Source organism: Strongylocentrotus purpuratus, unplaced genomic scaffold (genome assembly GCF_000002235.5).
Source record: "Strongylocentrotus purpuratus isolate Spur 01 unplaced genomic scaffold, Spur_5.0 spur5_contig_854, whole genome shotgun sequence".
In the NCBI taxonomy this organism is placed as follows: domain Eukaryota; kingdom Metazoa; phylum Echinodermata; class Echinoidea; order Camarodonta; family Strongylocentrotidae; genus Strongylocentrotus; species Strongylocentrotus purpuratus.
The window spans coordinates 567,864-586,088 of NW_022145562.1; the positions used below are offsets into that span (position 1 = coordinate 567,864).

Genomic DNA, 18,225 nt, shown 5'->3' on the forward strand with positions numbered 1-18,225 from the left:
CATGGTCACTGTCAGATATAACATCATTCTTTTACAGAGTTTTATTTTTTCCTTGATTCATTCTAGATTTGCCTTGATGAACCGTAAGCTGTTGGATGTCAGTGGAACACAAGCCTCCAAGCTCTACCCAGACTACTGGCCACAGTACGATACAAGGTTCACTCCTAATCTACAGGCTGCTGGTCTAGTATGAGCCTGCAATCTTGAGCCAAAATCTGTGGTCTAAATTGAAACCATGGTCTAGATCTTGCTTAAAGCCCCACTGTACTACTTGTAGCTACTTGCGCCCTCTATATAGCAAACAATGCCTGATTGGTGTCTGTTGGTCCTCCATAATTCTCTTTTTCACATGTTAATTGAGAGCTGATTTGATGAGATAACCACCTGTCAGTGACCTTGCTGGGAGGTCTTATCGCCCTGGCCAAACTAGTGCAGACAGGCTTTTAATTGAAACCATGGTCTAGATCTTGCTTAAAATTAAGTTGGATTAAAGCAAGTGTAAATGAGCGCATATTGCCTGTGTATTGTGCCTCATGTATGAATTTATGTCTTTGGATTACCCGCTGATGTAGCCCTACCGTCCAATGCTAATCGTGTTTGGAACAACTCCTCTGATTTATCCAGGGCCATTGCTAGACCATCTTGAATAGGGTAGGGAGGTCAAGACCCCTTCCCTGATAATGCCCTTCATTTCTGACCCTTTGTAGCAATGCCCCTGCAGATACTAAATTCACCTGTGTTCACAAATACATTCAAGAAGCTTGGTTTAAAAAAATATTATTACCGTTAATTGGATAACACCTTTCAAACATTTAATTGCAATATTTCCAGAGAGTGCATTCAAAGGGAGTAAATATAGTGTAATATCATAATGGTTGAATTAAAAATGACTGGACAATAATTGTCCTTGGTGTTCCTGTATGGTATCTGTACATTGGCAAAATTTGATGCACAAACTCCAGTACAGGTATATATACTGAAATTTGTCTCCATTGTGTGTAGCAAGTTATGACATGCATGCACCACATATCACTCTCAATCTGTTTTGATCTGTGAGTTTCCAAGATACTCCTCTATTCAGAATCGTCAGGTTTTGTTTTGCTTGTTAATTTCATTTTCTTGAATGCATTTGAGAATCGGTGAACTCCAAGGAGAGGAATTTCTTGTTTGTAATCCAGCTGGTAAGAATTTATGCAATATCATGTGCTTAAAGTAGAAATTGTGACAATCATTGTGAAATCTACCTTTTCTCTTTCTGTATGTAATGAATTATTACATGTTACTGTAAGGTGTGATGTGCTAAGACTGCCATCATTTAGGATGCATATTTATGTATAATGCTAGAGTCACATCACCTGTGCAGGAGAAAGAGGAAGAAAAAAAAAAGGGGGGGGGGCTGTTATGAACATGACATGCCTGTTTCTATCTTCCAATACTGTAGGTGATAAGTGTACAACTTTATTGTGATGTTACAAAACCAAAAATCTTGTTTAAGAATATCATAGCATTACAAAACAAAAATCACTTAAATAGGCTACACATTTTGGTGAAAAATTCTCACTTAATTATCAGTAGCCCTCATGATTTTTTCTTTAAGAGCTGTCTATATGAATCATTAATGTTTGTTGATGAGCAATTATGTTATCTTTGTAAATAAGAAATACTATAACTGAAATGAAGTGTGTGCTGTATGTGATATTCTCTAAAATCTAGATATTGAATTGTTCTGATATGGTGATAATGAAGAATTATAAAAGAAAAGCAGTGTTTGCTGGTGCTTGTACTAAAACAATGAATTATGGTGTGTGTTGAAATGTAGTAGATACCTGCATTAAAATTGGCATGACTTATTAGATCAAAATAATTTGTGTACCATCATAATGGAGGAAATTCTTTTTGTTAGCCCTTAATAAGATATATTTATACTGAATGGGCTATCACAGTAGGATATCGAGACATGTGTGTTATATAAATAAAGTATTAATACTCTGTGAGTATACCAAAGTAGATTGTATAGCAAACAGTATCATTCTTGAATGTATTGGTAGTTGCCAGAGAACCCCTTTTTTCCTTTTCTTGAACTTGACTAAACTTTGTCTTCTGATTTATGGAATGCTCATTAGCAACCTCTCTGTGCCATGCTAAAATATGCATTTCTGTATGAAAATAAAATGATCAATATCTTATTGTAATAAAATTACAAAATAATGTACTTAACATCAAAATCTTATTTTGATGATTCTAAAAATAATATTATTCCACTCTCAAGGAGAACGCACAAAAGTGCACAAGATGTGTCCATTTTTGCATGCTGTTGCAAAAAGGGAAAGTTAAAATGCAAGTCTTTTATGTTGGCAATGATTGACAAGCAAAAAAATTTTATCACTTATTTTATTTTTTCTATTTGATCAGAGGGTTACTGAGGTAATCACCAGTTATCTGTTTAAGATCTATGTATGTGTGGAATGAATAATGTAAATTTATGCATGACATATTTTGTACTGATTGAACAATGGTTGCAAATAATGTACAGCATATACAAATTTGTACATATTGATTGCCATGAAATCATGACTTGTTTAATAAAAAGATATTTCAATAAATACAATCTTGTTCGTTCTTTCAGAATTCATTTATGCAAGGTGTCAGCGACCACTGTTCACTAAAAACATGTAATTGCACATAATTTCATGAAACATGGAAAATGCACCTTTTTGACAAACATGGCAAGGGGTTAGCCCATCATTTTTGGCCCGAAAAATGACCAATTTTCAAAAAGGCCCATTTTCTTTTCTTTTCATCTCTAGAAGGTGTTTTATGACCCCTGTTTATTTAAACTATGTTATTACAGAAAATTTCATGAAACTTAAATAATGCCCCTTTTTGACAAAAATGGGAAGGGGTTTTTGGCCAAAAATGACAAATTTTCAAATAAGCCTTTTTATGCCTCCGCCACCGAAGGTGGTGCCGGAGGCATCATGTTTTCGGGTTGTCCGTCCGTACGTCCGTACGTCCGTACGTCCGTCCGTACGTCCGTACGTCCGTCCCGTTTGACCGTTATCACAATATCTCAAGAACCATTTAAGATTTAAACTTAAGACTCGGGAATAGTATTTATCACCATAGGAAGACGATCTGATTAGATTTTGGAGTACGTAGGTCAAAGGTCACAGGTCACAGAGGTCAACTTATGAAATTCCTTGTATTGAGTTTGTTAGCGCGATATCTCAAGAACCATTTGAGATTTAAACTTCAAACTTAAGGATAGTATGTATCACCATAGGAAGACGATCTGATTAGATTTTGGAGCACGTATGTCAAAGGTCAAGGGTCACAGAGGTCAACTTATGAAATTCCATACATTGAGATTGTTATCATGATATCTCAAGAACCGCTGGAGATTTAAACTTCAAACTTAGTGATAGTGTGTATCACTATAGGAAAACAATCTGATTACATTTTGGAGCACGTAGGTCAAAGGTCAAGGGTCATAGAGGTCAACTTATGAAATTCCATACATTGAGATTGTTATCATGATATCTCAAGAACCACTGGAGATGTAAAAACTTCAAACTTAAGGATAGTATATATCACCATAGGAAGACGATCTGATTAGATTTTAAGGCACGTAGGTCAAAGGTCAAGGGTCACAGAGGTCAACTTATGAAATTCCATACATTGAGATTGTTATCATAATATCTCAAGAACCACTGGAGATTTAAACTTCAAACTTAATGATAGTGTGTATCACCATAGGAAGACAATCTGATTAGATTTTGGAGCACGTAGGTCAAAGGTCAAGGGTCACAGAGGTCAGCTTATGAAATTCCATACATTGAGATTGTTATCATGATATCTCAAGAACCACTGGAGATTTAAACTCCAAACTTGTTTAAATTGCTCTATGGCGGAGGCATCATTTTCGACTGCGCGCAGTCAAAATTCCATCTAGTTTCATATCTTTTTCATCTTTAGAAAGTGTCTATGACCACTTTACACTAAAAACTTGTTATTGCAGATAATTTCATGAAACCTAGGAAAAGCGCCTTTTTGACAAAATGGCAAGGGGTTAGCCCATCATTTTGTGCCCAAAAATGACAAATTTTCAAATTGGCCTTTTGTGATCTTTTCATCTTTAGAAGGTGTCTATGACCCCTGTTCATTCAAAACGTGTTATTGCAGAAAATGGCAAAATTTCATGAAACTTAGAAAATGGCCCTTTTTGACAAAAATGGCAAGGGGTTAGCCCATCATTTTTGGCCTAAAATGCTAATTTTCAAAAAGGCCCATTTTCTTTTCTTTTCATCTCTAGAAGGTGTTTATGACCCCTGTTTATTTAAACTATGTTATTGCAGAAAATTTCATGAAACTTAAATAATGCCCCTTTTTGACAAAAATGGGAAGGAGTTAACCCATCATTTTTGTCCAAAAATGACAATTTTCAAAAAGGCCTTTTTCATATCTTTTCATCTTTGAAAAGTGTCTACGACCACTGTTCACTAAAAACTTGTTATTGCAGATAATTTCATGAAACCTAGAAATTGCGCCTTTTGACAAAAATGGCAAGGGGTTAGCCGATCATTTTTGGCCCAAAATGACAAATTTTCAAAAAGGCTTTTTTCATATCTTTTCATCTTTAGAAAGTGTCTACTACCACTTTTCACTAAAAACTCGTTATTGCAGATAAATTTCATGAAACATGGAAAATGCCTCTTTTTGACGAAAATGGCAAGGGGTTAACCCATCATTTTTGTCCAAAAATGAGGAATTTTCAAAAAGGCCCGTTTAATATCTTATCATCTTTAAAAAGACCCCTGTTCATTATTCAAGCTATGTAATTGCAGAATATTTCATGAAATGTGGAAAACAAATAATGTACAGCATATACAAATTTGAACATATTAATTGCCATGAAATCATGACTTGTTTAATAAAAAGATATTTCAATAAATACAATCTTGTTCGTTGTTTTAGAATCTATCAATATGTATGTACATTTATGCAACAATTCAAAAGGAAAAGAAAATCTTGTATCACAAATTTTGTATTTTAACAGCACAAGTGAGTGAAATTTCTTTGCTCTTTACTTAAAATCAGATTTAGCCTTGCCTGGTGAATTAAATTAATTCAAAAATAATGTAATCTTAAACAATACAGTAAAGGTAAGGCGAGCTAACATTTTGTGGTTGTGTGTCAAATTCAGCAATTCACTTTTTATAGGTAAGAAAAGTAAGAAAATTGTCAATGATGAGATTTAAAGAGCAAGCAAGAATCAATGCTACACTGTACATAGATAAATTACATGTCAGCAGGCATAATGAGCCCCCCCCCCCTCCCTGTGTCCAATGTAACAAACCACCCCAAAACATTCTCTAAACATCCATGTACATTTCAAAAGGAACCTACGTCTTTACTCCAAATCAACTCAAATAATAGAAATCTGTATTGCTCTGTAAAGTGAAGACCAAGAAGAGACCTACACGATGCAGCTATTTATGAGTACCGGTATCAACTTATGAGATAATGGATGTTTGGAAAGGCAGAACTACTTGAAGTACATGCTACATAAATTTTGAAATCTGGGTTACTAATATAAGTCTTAAAGGTAAAGACCAGTTTTGGAAACGCCCCCCTCTCAAAAAATGAAATAGAAGCTCTTCTTACCAATCATGTGAAAGAATATGTTTTGACTAATACGTGATGATACAAAGTTTGCCAGGAAAACGCCTACTAATTGATATATTTGGTAAATTATTATATCTATCCTGTCTGGATAGATATCGCGTAGTCCCATAAACATCTTTCTGTGTACAGTGCTTGTAACTTGACCAAGACTGGGCCAAAGTTCTTATCATTTTGATGATTCCAGAACCTTGCAGTACACACCAATGTAAATGCTAGATGATCAACCTTTTCTGATCGACTCCACAACGTTTCTTTCACAATGCAATCGCATCGTGATTTTCATCTCAATAATATTATTCATTTTTTACTTACCAAAATATCAAGTCTTGATTGACATCTTCAATGGAATGTGAAATGCTATGAAGAAACAATTAAACAAACATATTTCCAACTGCACAACACATGTCCTTGTATGTTTCAGGGTGTTTTGAATACCATATGAAAATAATTGGTAAATGTAGTAACGTAGAGCGAAAATTGGCAAAGATTGCCTCATCAGATACATACACACACATTTCCATAATTTTGTTTCTTTGCAATTTAAATCAATGCTACATACAACAGGTATATATGAACATACAGCATGCTGTATTTCGTAATGTAGGCCGCCCTTGAAAACATTGTTGCCTTGGAAATATTGTTGTGCAAATGTGTCTGTGGTACAGTGCGAGTCACAGATGGAGCAGAACTTCTCGGCTAAATGTTTGTCAGTGTAACGATCCTAATCTGTTGACCACTGAATCGGTCATTCCCCAGGACTTGATACAGAAACCAACCATATTCCATCAGCAATGAGTCAAATGAATCGTGTCATAAATTGTTGAGATGACTGTCAGATTTGAGTCTCTCCATACAGCTACAGTGTATGCTACTGTCCGAACAAAATGATTGCACGATTGGTCAGCTAGTCTGCATGAAGGCTCTTCATATTCTGCGATGTACTAACACATGATTGGTCAGCTAGTCTGCATGAAGGCTCTTCATATTCTGCGATGTACTAATACGTCTCCTTTCTTGAGTAGAAGTAGCCTGGAAGAAAGAGAACGAAGAACATTACAATTAAAACCTTTCCAATAATCTTCTTTCATCACTAATATGGAAATCGAACAATAACAAAAACAACAAACCAATATAAAATTGTACAAGAGACATATCTATATATGACAGTATTGTGAAGCGATTGGAGCATGCACATAAAATATTTCCTCTACAACCAAAATGACTTAAAATGTAAAACGAGTTGAAAAGGATAAGGTATACTGAATACTGCTCTATTTTGAAGAAAAAACAAAAGGGAAGCAAATTTCAGCCCTTTGCTCATAAAAGCAAGCATATACAAACAAGCACACAAACGGAACAAAAGTAACAGGTGCATTCTTAAAACAGGGTTTGTGTACACAGCATACCACTAACAACCATAATTTCAGCTCTTAAGATATTTTGCCACCAAGTTTTGGCACATCAGTAATTTTTAATGTCTAACAGGGCAGTATCATAATATACACAGATGTCACAGAGGAAAGAGAAGCCAGCCAACCTCAGGGCCCAACACAAAGTCAATCTACAGAAATACATGTACAAGCAAACATTACCATTACATAATGCCTCGGTGACACTTGCCCGCATTTTGGTCCCGCACTGCCCCGCCCTGTAGCGTGCCAATGCGTGCCAATTAGTGGCACGCAGCGGCAGGCATCGTCATGTCTACTTTACGAATAGTTGACGCAATGCGTAACCACCAGGACACGCATTTGTAGACTATGCGCATGGCATGCGAAAACTGCGCAGGAAGTATGCGCAGCCAATGCGCTAATTTTGCGCAAACTAATCGTTAACTAGTCCTGAACATGCGTGCCACTAGGCCATCGGACACGCATCAGCGCGCACTGGCACGACTAGGCAGCGCATAGGGTGCGCATAGTTCACGAAGTGTTCACGAACGTTGCCAAACAAAATTGTCGTGTCAAAATTTTGAACATTTTGACAATTCTGTCACGCATTTCACGCACGACCTGCATCCGCCCGCATCCTCCCGCAAGCTACCACAAATACTTCCCGCATTGACACGCAAGAGTATGTGTCTATGCGCAAACTATGCGCAAACCAAAATGCGGGCAAGTGGCACCGGGGCAGAAGACATCAAAAGCTCAGAACTGGTCACTCAGTATAGGGTATCGAAGTGCGCACGTCATATTCACTCGTTGTTCAGGTTACTGGTTCCAAACAAGGGATCCCTCTCATGAGGTTCACAGCGACATCATTCAAACAACGGGCTGGAGCAGGCAATGTTTGGAGCTGGTGTTATCACCACGCCATTGTTTAGCCCAAAATTGTTTGGAACCAGCAACCTTGACAACTTGGCTAATATGATGTCATACTTCGATACTCCATAGATCGTTTGTTGTTAAAATGACATGCTAAGTATGTGATATAAATAACCACAACGCAATTTCCGTCTGAGCACATGCTGTACAGTTGTGTAACTCCTCTTTTCACTCCCTGGAAGTGAAAATCATCTATCCTTCTCTGTGGCACTTTTTCAACTTCGATACATATTTACCAAACTGGGAATATGTTAGGTGAGTATAGGGTGGGCAATACAACATAGCATGTGTGACTAACTGTATAGGCATGGGTTATGGTCAGCAGTTGATTACACACCAAATACAAACCAGGGAATAGTGCATGTGAGTCAAGGGTAAGGAGCGACTATTGTATTCACTATACTAGGTGTACAGTGCATCAATTAGCAGCAGTTCAATTTTTATGACCCTGGAAATATTGTTAGGTATTTGTTAGGAAAGAGTAGAGCTATTCCATCTTTTCACCATAACATATGTATTTGACTTACACAGCCTACTATGCATGTATTATGATCAGCAGTTGAATAAATATTCACCAACCTGGGACATGCTGTCACGTGGGAAGTATCTCCTCTCTATTACCTAGAAACAAATTAAAAATACAACAACAACAAAAAATAAATTGGCTTAAACAGTCTCATGTGATTGGTGAGGTTACTTATTAAAAAAAAAATCATTTTACACAAGCAAATTTATTACTGGTAACCTAAAATGTAGTATTTAAATTTATTTACTGAAATCACAAGAGGTTTTGTTGGGCAACTAGCTGAAGAATACCCATAAATGTAGGTAGAAAATAATTTGAATTGCCCGATGCGATTTAAAGTACAGTGTAATGTATATGCATTATGAGGGGGTAAAAAAGAAAATTGAGGGAAATGTCTACCCATCTGATAAACCAACCCTCAAATCTTGTAGAAAGTTTTCAATGAGTGATGAAACACCACACACCAGAAATGTAATATCAATTATAAAACACAATGAATAATCCATGTAAATTTTTGTATTTTTTTTTATTTGTAATAAATGCATTAGGAATCACTGCACGCATACTGTATGTCAGAAGTCATGTTTTACCACTGCACAACAGGTTGCATGTGTGAGTTTGTGATTTTGGCATGTATGATGGCATCCATAGGGTGTTCATCCTCTACAAACAATCAAATATCAATTAGAAAAAATCAACAAAATGCATGGAAACAGCCGAGGAATGCTGCCTCAATAAAAGTAGAAAATGATATCACAGTGGAAATATACATGTATGACAAGATCAGAATGTGTGAGAGAAGGAGTGAAATTAGTGAGTTAAAAGGGATGATCAAAATGAATTATGATGAAGTTAATCGATTATCATTTTAAAGAAATGAACATATCAATGATTGCTAAAGCAGGGTAGAAAAGGAAAATGAATGAAATATGAATGAATATGAAAACCTGAATTTACTTGATATGGGTACTACAATAAGGATTGTGATGAAAACCAAAGAAATTCTAGATTTCCCTTATATTCATAACAAATCATATCTATGAAAAACAACAATTTTCAAGCATGTAACACATGAACATCTTCATCAAAACACATGAACATCTTCATCAAAACATACGACTAGCTACCAAACAGTTGTAAATACTGTAACAAGCCATGTATATATTCATAACTACTTATATCAACATATTCAAATGCTACATTCTCAGCCTTGGTCTCGTTCAAGTACATGCTTTCAAACAATTCATGTATTCATTTGGAATGTCTTTCAAACAAACTGATTAGCTCAACTTTAATACAAACATAATGCTTACTTATATATATCGTCATAAAACAAAAGTATTTTACAATATTCCAATCCTACATTAAATGCTACCATGCCTCGTTCATGTTTTTTTCCTTCTAAGTCCACTTCATCAACTTCCAATACATGCTTTTACAAGGAGTAATTTTTTATTTTTAGAAAATGAATTACGGTGCTCAAAAGGGATTAATTTCTGAACAAGTCAACAGGGGTAATATAAAAAACACACAAAGATGGTGAACGGTAACTGCTATGAAAACAAACAAATTGAATATTTGAACTTTGACCTTGCTACACACCTTTCTGGGACCGTCCTTGGCACTATGGCCGCAACGACGAGATATTACCTTTAGGACAATAGAGGGAGTTCATGTTAGTATTACCAGAAAATGATAAAATACATGACAAGTACCGAGTCAGTTGGAGAAAAGTAACAACAAATTGTACTCACGAGATGTAAAGAAAGGAGAGAAGGTGTGACTAATCAAATATAAAAGAATCTGGAAATCATAAGAGGACATATCACCACCGAAGAAATTATAAGACGACATGAACCCCCCCCCCCCTCCCCCTCCATGGGACATTCATACATCTATTACAGGTAGTAAACAATCATTTCAAAGCCAAGACGGTAATAAATTCATTAACTCAGTATTAATTTCGAAGTGTGCAAGTGTGCATCTATGTGTATGAAGACTAAACAACATGTACTTAAACATCACTTTCACTTTTGATTTTATTGAAATTTGCAATACCTCTTACAAATTTTTTATATATATATATATATATATATATATATATATATATATATATGGAACCCCACAATTCAAAGCAAGATGTTTTGGGTGATTGGCCCCTATCAAACTTGTTAAGTTAGAGGGTCAAGTGCTCTTGAACATCTTTTTAATTTCCAGCAATGTGATAGCCATCAAATTATTATTTTAATGTGAATAGAGTCAGAGGGTTAGAGCTGATATGCATGCAATGTATAATGTACTGAAGATGAGCTTTAAATGTTTTGAAAAACATAAATATTTTAGATGAGTAGATTGTCAAAATAATTATTCCTGAATTTAGCATGCAATGTTTGACATTAGAAGTGAGAAATATATGAATACAAATCAAACAAAAGCTGGAAAGGGGCCATCATTGAAAGACAAGAGAGAAAAAAGAAAATATGTACTCGGTATGTGTTTGTGAGATAGACAGATGGACAGCAACAGACACACACATGAAAGAAAGAGAGAGAGAGAGAGAGAGAGAGAGAGAGAGAGAGAAAGAGAAAGAGAAAGAGACAGATAGAAAGGCAATAGAGGATGCAAATACATGTAAGAGAAAGAATTAGAGTAACAGTACAAGAAAAGGGGGTAATGTGCTGTGCTGGAAGAAAGTTTTAAAAAAAGAAACCATTTATTTACTTTTGTTGAGGATCGCATTCATTTACAGAACACCATCATTGACACCCCTCCTTTACCTTATCAAAGAAACGACTAAATTTGACAGCATTTGTTGTCCCTGGTGCTAAGTGCTTGGCATCTGTACAGTTCTAAAATGTATGAAAAATTGAAAGAAAGGGAAATAATTACATAAGATTTTAAGGAATGCCCTCTTTAAGACACAGATATAGCTTGGTAAATCGCTGCAAATAAGCTACTGTGCTTTTAAAAAGCATAAAATTAATGGCAACTGCGCAAAACAGAGGAAAATTGACTGAGCTCTGTTTAATAAGATTCTGAAATGTGAAGCATAATACACATTACGTCATTTAAAAACACCAACAAAAACCTGTGGTTTTGCTTCATTATGTCTCTGAACGAGCCTTCCATGTAAAGAAAACTATACAAGACACCGCTTTCAATATTTTCAAAATTCATGAATCTCTTTCAACCTTTATTGATTTGCATGTAAACAGAAACTAGAAATCAGACTAATTTATTTCTCTCACAATTCAATACGTAAATATGGAAATAATAATTAACAGTGAATACTGAACCTTTGAAATTCGCATTTCTTTTCCTGGTAGATATGCCTTCAGTATCAGTTTAAGAAAGAAATATTTGCTCTAAATGAATATTACTAGAATATCATCAGAAAACCCAAACAAACAAGCAAATTGCTACTTACTAAATTGATTTCATCAGCTCCACATTCTTCTGCTATTGAAGATGATTGTAATTTGTTTTGTCTTTGTGTATCTAACTGATCTTTCTTCACTCCTACGACCAGTATGGGTGTATGGTGGCCTGCAAACTGTTCAGGATCATACTCACTCCTAACATTTAGCGAAGAAATGAGAAAAGAAAGAGAAAAGTGGAATTTTGTCTCAAATCTGATAAATCTTTTGTACACTTATTTTTGCATACCGTACTTATTTTTGTATAGATCTAGGAAACCTATTCAGAGGCACTTTATGAATATTACCCAGCTTATCCGAGCTGATAAGAGGCATTAAAAGTTTTACCAGAATTTTTCTACCAGGTCCCCATTACTACAACTGACTCAAGACAGACAGACAACTGAAGGTAAAATCTCTCACCTAGGAGCACATTTACCGGACAGGGATTCCAACCCTGTATCAAAGATTATTCTTCTGTGAAAAGCTAGCATGCTTTCTAAGCTGAATTTTTTTCTTCACACTTTTCTCTCACCTTCAAAATGTATCTTGCATGCTTTGAAGAGTATATATTTGTCCACAATCGTAGAGGTACGGTCTAGTGGATAAGTCACAGGACTGTGAACCATAGGGTATGGATTTTGAATCCCTTGACCCAGGTGAGGTAAAAGTCTAAAAGAGTACCTTTACTACCTGACAGGAGTTAATTCCTTGAAATGCTAGAGTGCCAAACTGGCAGCCATGGTAAAGCCAGATTAATAATTGTAGAGAATGAGAACTATACAAGAACCCCACCTTTATAACTAATATTACAATTTGAACTAAATTATAATTACTATAAAAAAGAGGTCTCTTCCTGTTTGAAAGGTAAAGAAGTTATAAAAAAAACCTGTGTAACTTACACACTTGTCCTATGTCTCTCAGACCCATTATTTTGTTCTCTCTGTAGGATCTCACTCAGCCACTTGCCAAGGTTTGCGTGTGATTTCCGATTGGTTAGATCATGGACCAGAATGATACCTGCAACAAAACAGAAAATTTAATATCTCAGAAAAGATCTTTTCTAAAAGTAGTGCTTTTAATATAAGTGTAAAGTTGTTTCATGAATCTTTCTAATGTGTATGCCACATTTTCACATAGAATGCTCCAAACAGATTACTGTAAAGTGGCTATTGCACCCTACCTGGGTAGATGGACAACCTATTTTACTTGAAGTAATTTCCAAATAACTGGAATGTATACATTTGTTGCACTGTAGTACTACAAAAGTTATTCTGAATGAAATCACAATTTATCACACATGAAAAAGCTAGGCATGAAATTACAAATACCTCAATTTGATGCCCCAGTGAACGATAAAAGATCACATAAATTCAGACTTTATCACTTTGTATAATTGGTTGTACTGAGCTATGGAGCTTGTGAGGTTTGTATAGGGTTTGTAAGCTCACCGTTTAGTGCTGTGTAGAATATATGCCTGCTGTTAGCATGGTTAACAGACCCACCGATGTCCCAGAATTCTACAAAGCATGTCTTCTGAGCAGGTGTACCTTCCTTGTATTCATGGATCTGGCAATGAGAAACGTTAACCAATCACAACAGTTCTTGTACCAATCACTTAATAAAAACTGGAACATTATCCAATCAGAAGAGTCCGGTAATCATTTGTCAAATAAAAGAAAGATACATATCAACCAGTCAAGAGGTAAAGAAGAGAATTCAGTCACAGTGAACAAATGGGAGCATTTGAGCTACATGTAGAAACGCATGTGTTCTTGTTAATATTACAATAAATTGTTGATCGGTAATCCCAAATTACAGATCTTGTAGAGTCTCTTTACTCTTTAGTCTTTATTTTATTTATTTATTTTATTTCCAGGCAAGATGATAACATACAAAACATTACAAGGTTCATAAAAGTAGAAGTATAAATTTCCTAAACATTTAGGATTCTCTTGCAATTTCATGAACAGAACCTCAAACGCTTGCTCCATGTATTGTAAAGCATGTTTTTCCATACAAGGATGCATCAACATTATACATGGTATTCTGGAATGTTTCACATACCTTTACATCTAGCGATGCACCTATAGTATATGAGGTATTCAAAATGGGTTGTCCATGACATATCAGATGAACTAGAGATGATTTGCCTACACCTGCAACCAAAAAAGACAAAATTAACAAATTCAAAATGAAATATGAATGATCGCTCCACAAACATCTTAAAACATACCTCTCAATTCTACTTAATTTGTTGATTGACTAAGGGACAATGCCTTGTATCATCTGGAAAAGGCGCTATATAAATACAATTATTATTATTGATACTATTATAACTCCGAGAGCAGTGTAAAACAAAGAATAAAAATCCGAAATCTATAGGCCTAGGTTGGTCATCTTTTGTTTTATTTTTACTTTTTAATGGAGAGATCAAAATGGAATTGTGTGTAGGTGGTAGAAATACATAAAAATTGATGGCCCCTCTCACCCAATTATTTTTGCAACTGCCATAATCATGACATAAGTTCGCTAGTCACCAACAAGGTAGTGCTCGTACCCGGAAGTACAGATGGACTTTACTTCTAAGTGTTTTAGTACATGAAATCCCATTCTTCTATCTCCCTATTAAAAATGTTATTGACAAGATATTTGGGCATGCCTCGTTCACTCGACTCGTTCCCAACATACACACAAGCAAGCATTTGCATTTTTGCAAGTATGAAGTGCTTCTTGCTGGATTTAGTCAGTGTTCTTATAAGTTTCATTAATTCATTTCTTCCATTAGCTTTAAAATTGAAATATTTTGGCAGTTTGTTGTGATAATCAGAGTCCAAGTTTGGGCGCTTGTACAGAAACGTATCCCAAATTAGACCCATAACTCTGGCGTGGAGATACCCTACTAAAACATACCCAAAATGAAGTAAATATTCACTAAATGTCCAAATAAAGGTCATGAGTTAAAAGTTGTTAAGTTTATTACGTTTCGTGTCAATTTTCTTGTTATTTTTGGAGTATTTTTCGGATAAACGTTGATATCAGTATACACTTTTTCACAGGTTTCATGGCAAACCGCTGCACAATACAAGTACATACCGATGGTGGGTTGCGTGCCTGTGTGAAGTTATCAACCGTAACGTCTCAGATCCTCATTACTTTAGTTTTTATTGAAGTTTTGTTTCATAATAAAAATAATATTTTTAAAATGGGGCAATCATTCAACAGATTCTTAAATCTATGAAAATTGAAGAAAAATTGGGATATTTATTTATCATCGACTTATGAGGTTATTTGACACATGCGCCGTCGACTTGTGAGAGGTCGATTGTAATTTGAAAAAAACGTTTCCATGGCATTATTTCATTCACATGACTAATTTGGGTACAGATTCAAAATTTTCACCACACACATCCAACTCAACGCACGGGACTGTTCACAAGATTGAAGAGACGCGTAAACACCACAAACATGCCTAAATTTACCTTTAATTCTATCATAACTTACCAGAGTCCCCCACAACAAGGATCTTAACCTTTTCGATGTCAATTGACGACATCGTGACTGTAATAACTTGACGTTTCAAGAAATGTTTCTGCAAACACTGCGACGAGTAAAGACGACGGATTCGTGTTCTAGTGCAATAGTTCGATGAACTGTAGAAAAGGCCAATGTTTACGTGTATGACAAGCGCAGCCAGTGCCATATCGGTGAGGGGTTTTCGGGGGGTGGGTGGGAGGGGGGGGGGGGGAGGGGGGGTGCTAGTATTAAAAAAAAGGAAAAGGAAGAAGGAAAAGGAAGAAGGAAAAGGAAGAAGGAAGAAAAAAAACTAGAGATTTATGAATGGTCGAATTTACAAATAGTAAAAGAAAAAAGAAGAAAAAGAAAGAAAACAAAAGTGAAAGTTGTAAATATTCTCAACTAGAATGAAACGTTATATCACACACAAATCAAGCCAACCCGCCCATTATTTGAGGTATCTTTTTTCAGTTGCTCCCCCTTCCCCTGCTGCCATCTTATAACTAATGTTGACTAGTTCAAAATTGACACATGACAACTCTGATCGTCTGAACATTCCAGCTCGAGGGGAGGGGGGGGGGGGGGGGGGGGGTTATACATTTCATACCAGCTAGTGATATCACAGAATTTTGTGTGCGTTATATTTTGCTTTATTTTGAAATTTGTCAGGTTTTTAATCAGGATGCTTTCTCCTAGACATTACTCTTCCTATTTGAATTTGAAAAATCGAACATGCCCTATTAATTTTCTTATGCTTTTCAATAATAATAATTATTAAAAAAATCCATTATAACAGGTCGTATGACACATGCTCAGCTCAATCACCGATTATTCCATGGTTAATTTACTACCCAACCCCAACATAAAATCCAATGGAAGATCCAACCTTATATGATGCTATGTCTGATGGCAAAGCCTGGAGCAATTGTTACAAGAGCAAGTAATGAAAAGTGAACGACAGAAATGAGCATGTTGTACATATCTGGCCCTCCTATGGCCAAGACATTTATTATTTTGAACAACAGAGAGTTGACTATAAAGATTAAATGTTTTTCACAATGGTAGACATGTAAAAATCAAGTAGAATTCATGTATAATTTGTACAGCTCTCTCACTTTTTATGTATTCTTCCACTGTACATACAATTCTATATCTTTCAATTTCATACAGACAATAGTCGTTTGCTTAACAACATTTGAATATCACAGTTTGAACAAAGTAGATTACACTATTGCTATCATTTTCTTCCCACATGAATATTACAATGATTTGGTTATATACTGCAAAAAATGAAGACAATAAAGATGTATATATAAAATATAAAAGAGACATGTATTCCACCTAGAACTGATAGAATCACTCACATGTTGACTTTATACATGTAATATTGTTCTCAAATCTGCAAGGCATAGTCCTTTCGCTTGAAGGGATCCTAATTTCTCATCTGGTCAGAATTCAGAACCAATTAAACATTGCAAAGCATCCACACCCTGGGCCCCATAATAAATAGGAAACACAGGGATAACAAGGAACAAAATTGGAATAGTATTTTTCACATTATTCATTTACAGACCCTATTCATATATTTCATTCAATATGAATAAAAATATTGAAAAAAACTTGAAAACAAAAACAAAAACAGAACATCATCTGCATCATTTCTTTGGGGAAAAATATCAAAGATACTTTTCAAATTTCGTTCCAATCTAACCTCTGTACCCTGTTTTATGTTTCATGGTACATTATTTGAATGCCAGAGAAATGCTAATTTGAGCACGAGATCTGTAACATCAGAAGCATGTAAGTACAAAATAACCAATACAGTGCAAACAATACAGCAAGGTGGTTGGAAACGCCAGATTTAAGTAAACATTGACAATAGAATATCCTTTTCTCTTATATTTACCATAGATAATTATATTTTGTAGACAGGTTAATTACAGGAACACTGATTCTGGTTTTATACTTGCAATATGACATCCAGTAGCAGCAACAAAGATATGCAACACAGTTTTATAGAATTTTATATCCTTTACAAATGAACTAAAGAGTAAGTCATCTTTAAAATCGCAGACTTGGGTTTCTTCAAAACCTAAGCTACAAAAAATCTTGGCATCAGGATTGTCAGTTATCATGAAAAGAAAAAGCAGGCATCATGCTTAGAGTTAGTGCTTCCTGACCTCTTGCATATACAGAACTTGGACATTTTTAACTCTTTCAACGTGGCATTCAAAATCCCATTGTAAGCGGATACATGTACATGTACTTGATTCTGACACAAAATATCCATCCGATATTGCAATTTTTAAGAGCTAAACATGAATCAAATACACAATTACACTTTCCTGAAAGAAAAATGTATCCATTAATAACCAATGTCAATAAGAATTCTTTTGCTCAATATGAATGTATTTTACTTGCACCCACAGGAATGGGCATGATGTTATCAAATACAAGAATATGAGACCTAGGCTTTGATGTAATTGCATAATATGCCCTGAGAAAGTTATGTACATGTTTTTTTGCTGTTATATGTACAGAAACAAAAGTCACATGAATATATCAGAGATATGCTATAATCATCTGTCAGAATATTCTAAAATCGCTTGTCAGAATATTCATAACCACTCATAAAATTTCATCCTTGTTCCACACTTAACAATCATCAAACTTTCATGATTTACTTCTGCATGTAAGTACAGTGTACATGGATTTATAACAGCTAGGCTGTCGATTGGGGGGGGGGGGAAGGAATAAA

At 35.3% G+C, this 18,225-nt stretch overlaps 2 protein-coding genes across 8 annotated transcripts in view; one reads left to right on the forward strand and one right to left on the reverse strand.

Moving 5' to 3' along the window:
• LOC115918967 (transmembrane protein 135-like) overlaps window positions 1-2,753 on the forward strand; it is a 37,217-nt gene extending 34,464 nt beyond the window's left edge. For both annotated transcript variants that reach the window (XM_030995877.1, XM_030995882.1), the window contains one exon: window positions 67-2,753. In XM_030995877.1, coding sequence (XP_030851737.1) covers window positions 67-193 — 127 coding nt within the window. In that variant the 3' untranslated portion in view covers window positions 194-2,753. The remainder of the gene's footprint in view (window positions 1-66) is intronic.
• Window positions 2,754-5,960: 3,207 nt separating this feature from the next.
• LOC763278 (rab-like protein 3) lies at window positions 5,961-15,624 on the reverse strand. Of its 6 annotated transcripts, XM_011683922.2 has the most exons (10): window positions 15,456-15,624; window positions 14,019-14,110; window positions 13,403-13,520; window positions 12,854-12,971; window positions 11,963-12,110; window positions 11,313-11,384; window positions 10,138-10,185; window positions 8,589-8,630; window positions 6,634-6,714; window positions 5,961-6,579 (listed from the first exon to the last, which is right to left on the reverse strand). In XM_011683922.2, the coding sequence occupies exons 1-9, from the start codon at window positions 15,505-15,507 to the stop codon at window positions 6,646-6,648; spliced, it is 759 nt and encodes a 252-aa protein (XP_011682224.1). In that variant the 5' UTR covers window positions 15,508-15,624; the 3' UTR covers window positions 5,961-6,579; window positions 6,634-6,645. The 6 variants fall into 6 exon arrangements, 5 of the variants coding, with proteins under 5 accessions (XP_011682224.1, XP_011682223.1, XP_011682226.1 ...); XM_011683921.2 differs by having other exon boundaries at window positions 5,961-6,714; XM_011683924.2 differs by having other exon boundaries at window positions 5,961-6,714; window positions 8,537-8,630.
• Window positions 15,625-18,225: the final 2,601 nt, after the last annotated feature.

What these genes read in the sequence shown, in the direction of transcription:
- LOC763278 (XM_011683922.2), bottom strand. Translation starts at nt 15,507, where the DNA reads ATGTCGTCAATTGACATCGAAAAGGTTAAGATCCTTGTTGTGGGGGAC. An exon ending in GAGCTGATGAAATCAATTTA is followed by an intron (nt 11,385 to 11,962) that starts GTAAGTAGCAAT and finishes CATACATTTTAG; the next exon opens with AACTGTACAGATGCCAAGCA. An exon ending in TTAGTCGTTTCTTTGATAAG is followed by an intron (nt 10,186 to 11,312) that starts GTAAAGGAGGGG and finishes ATTGTCCTAAAG; the next exon opens with GTAATATCTCGTCGTTGCGG.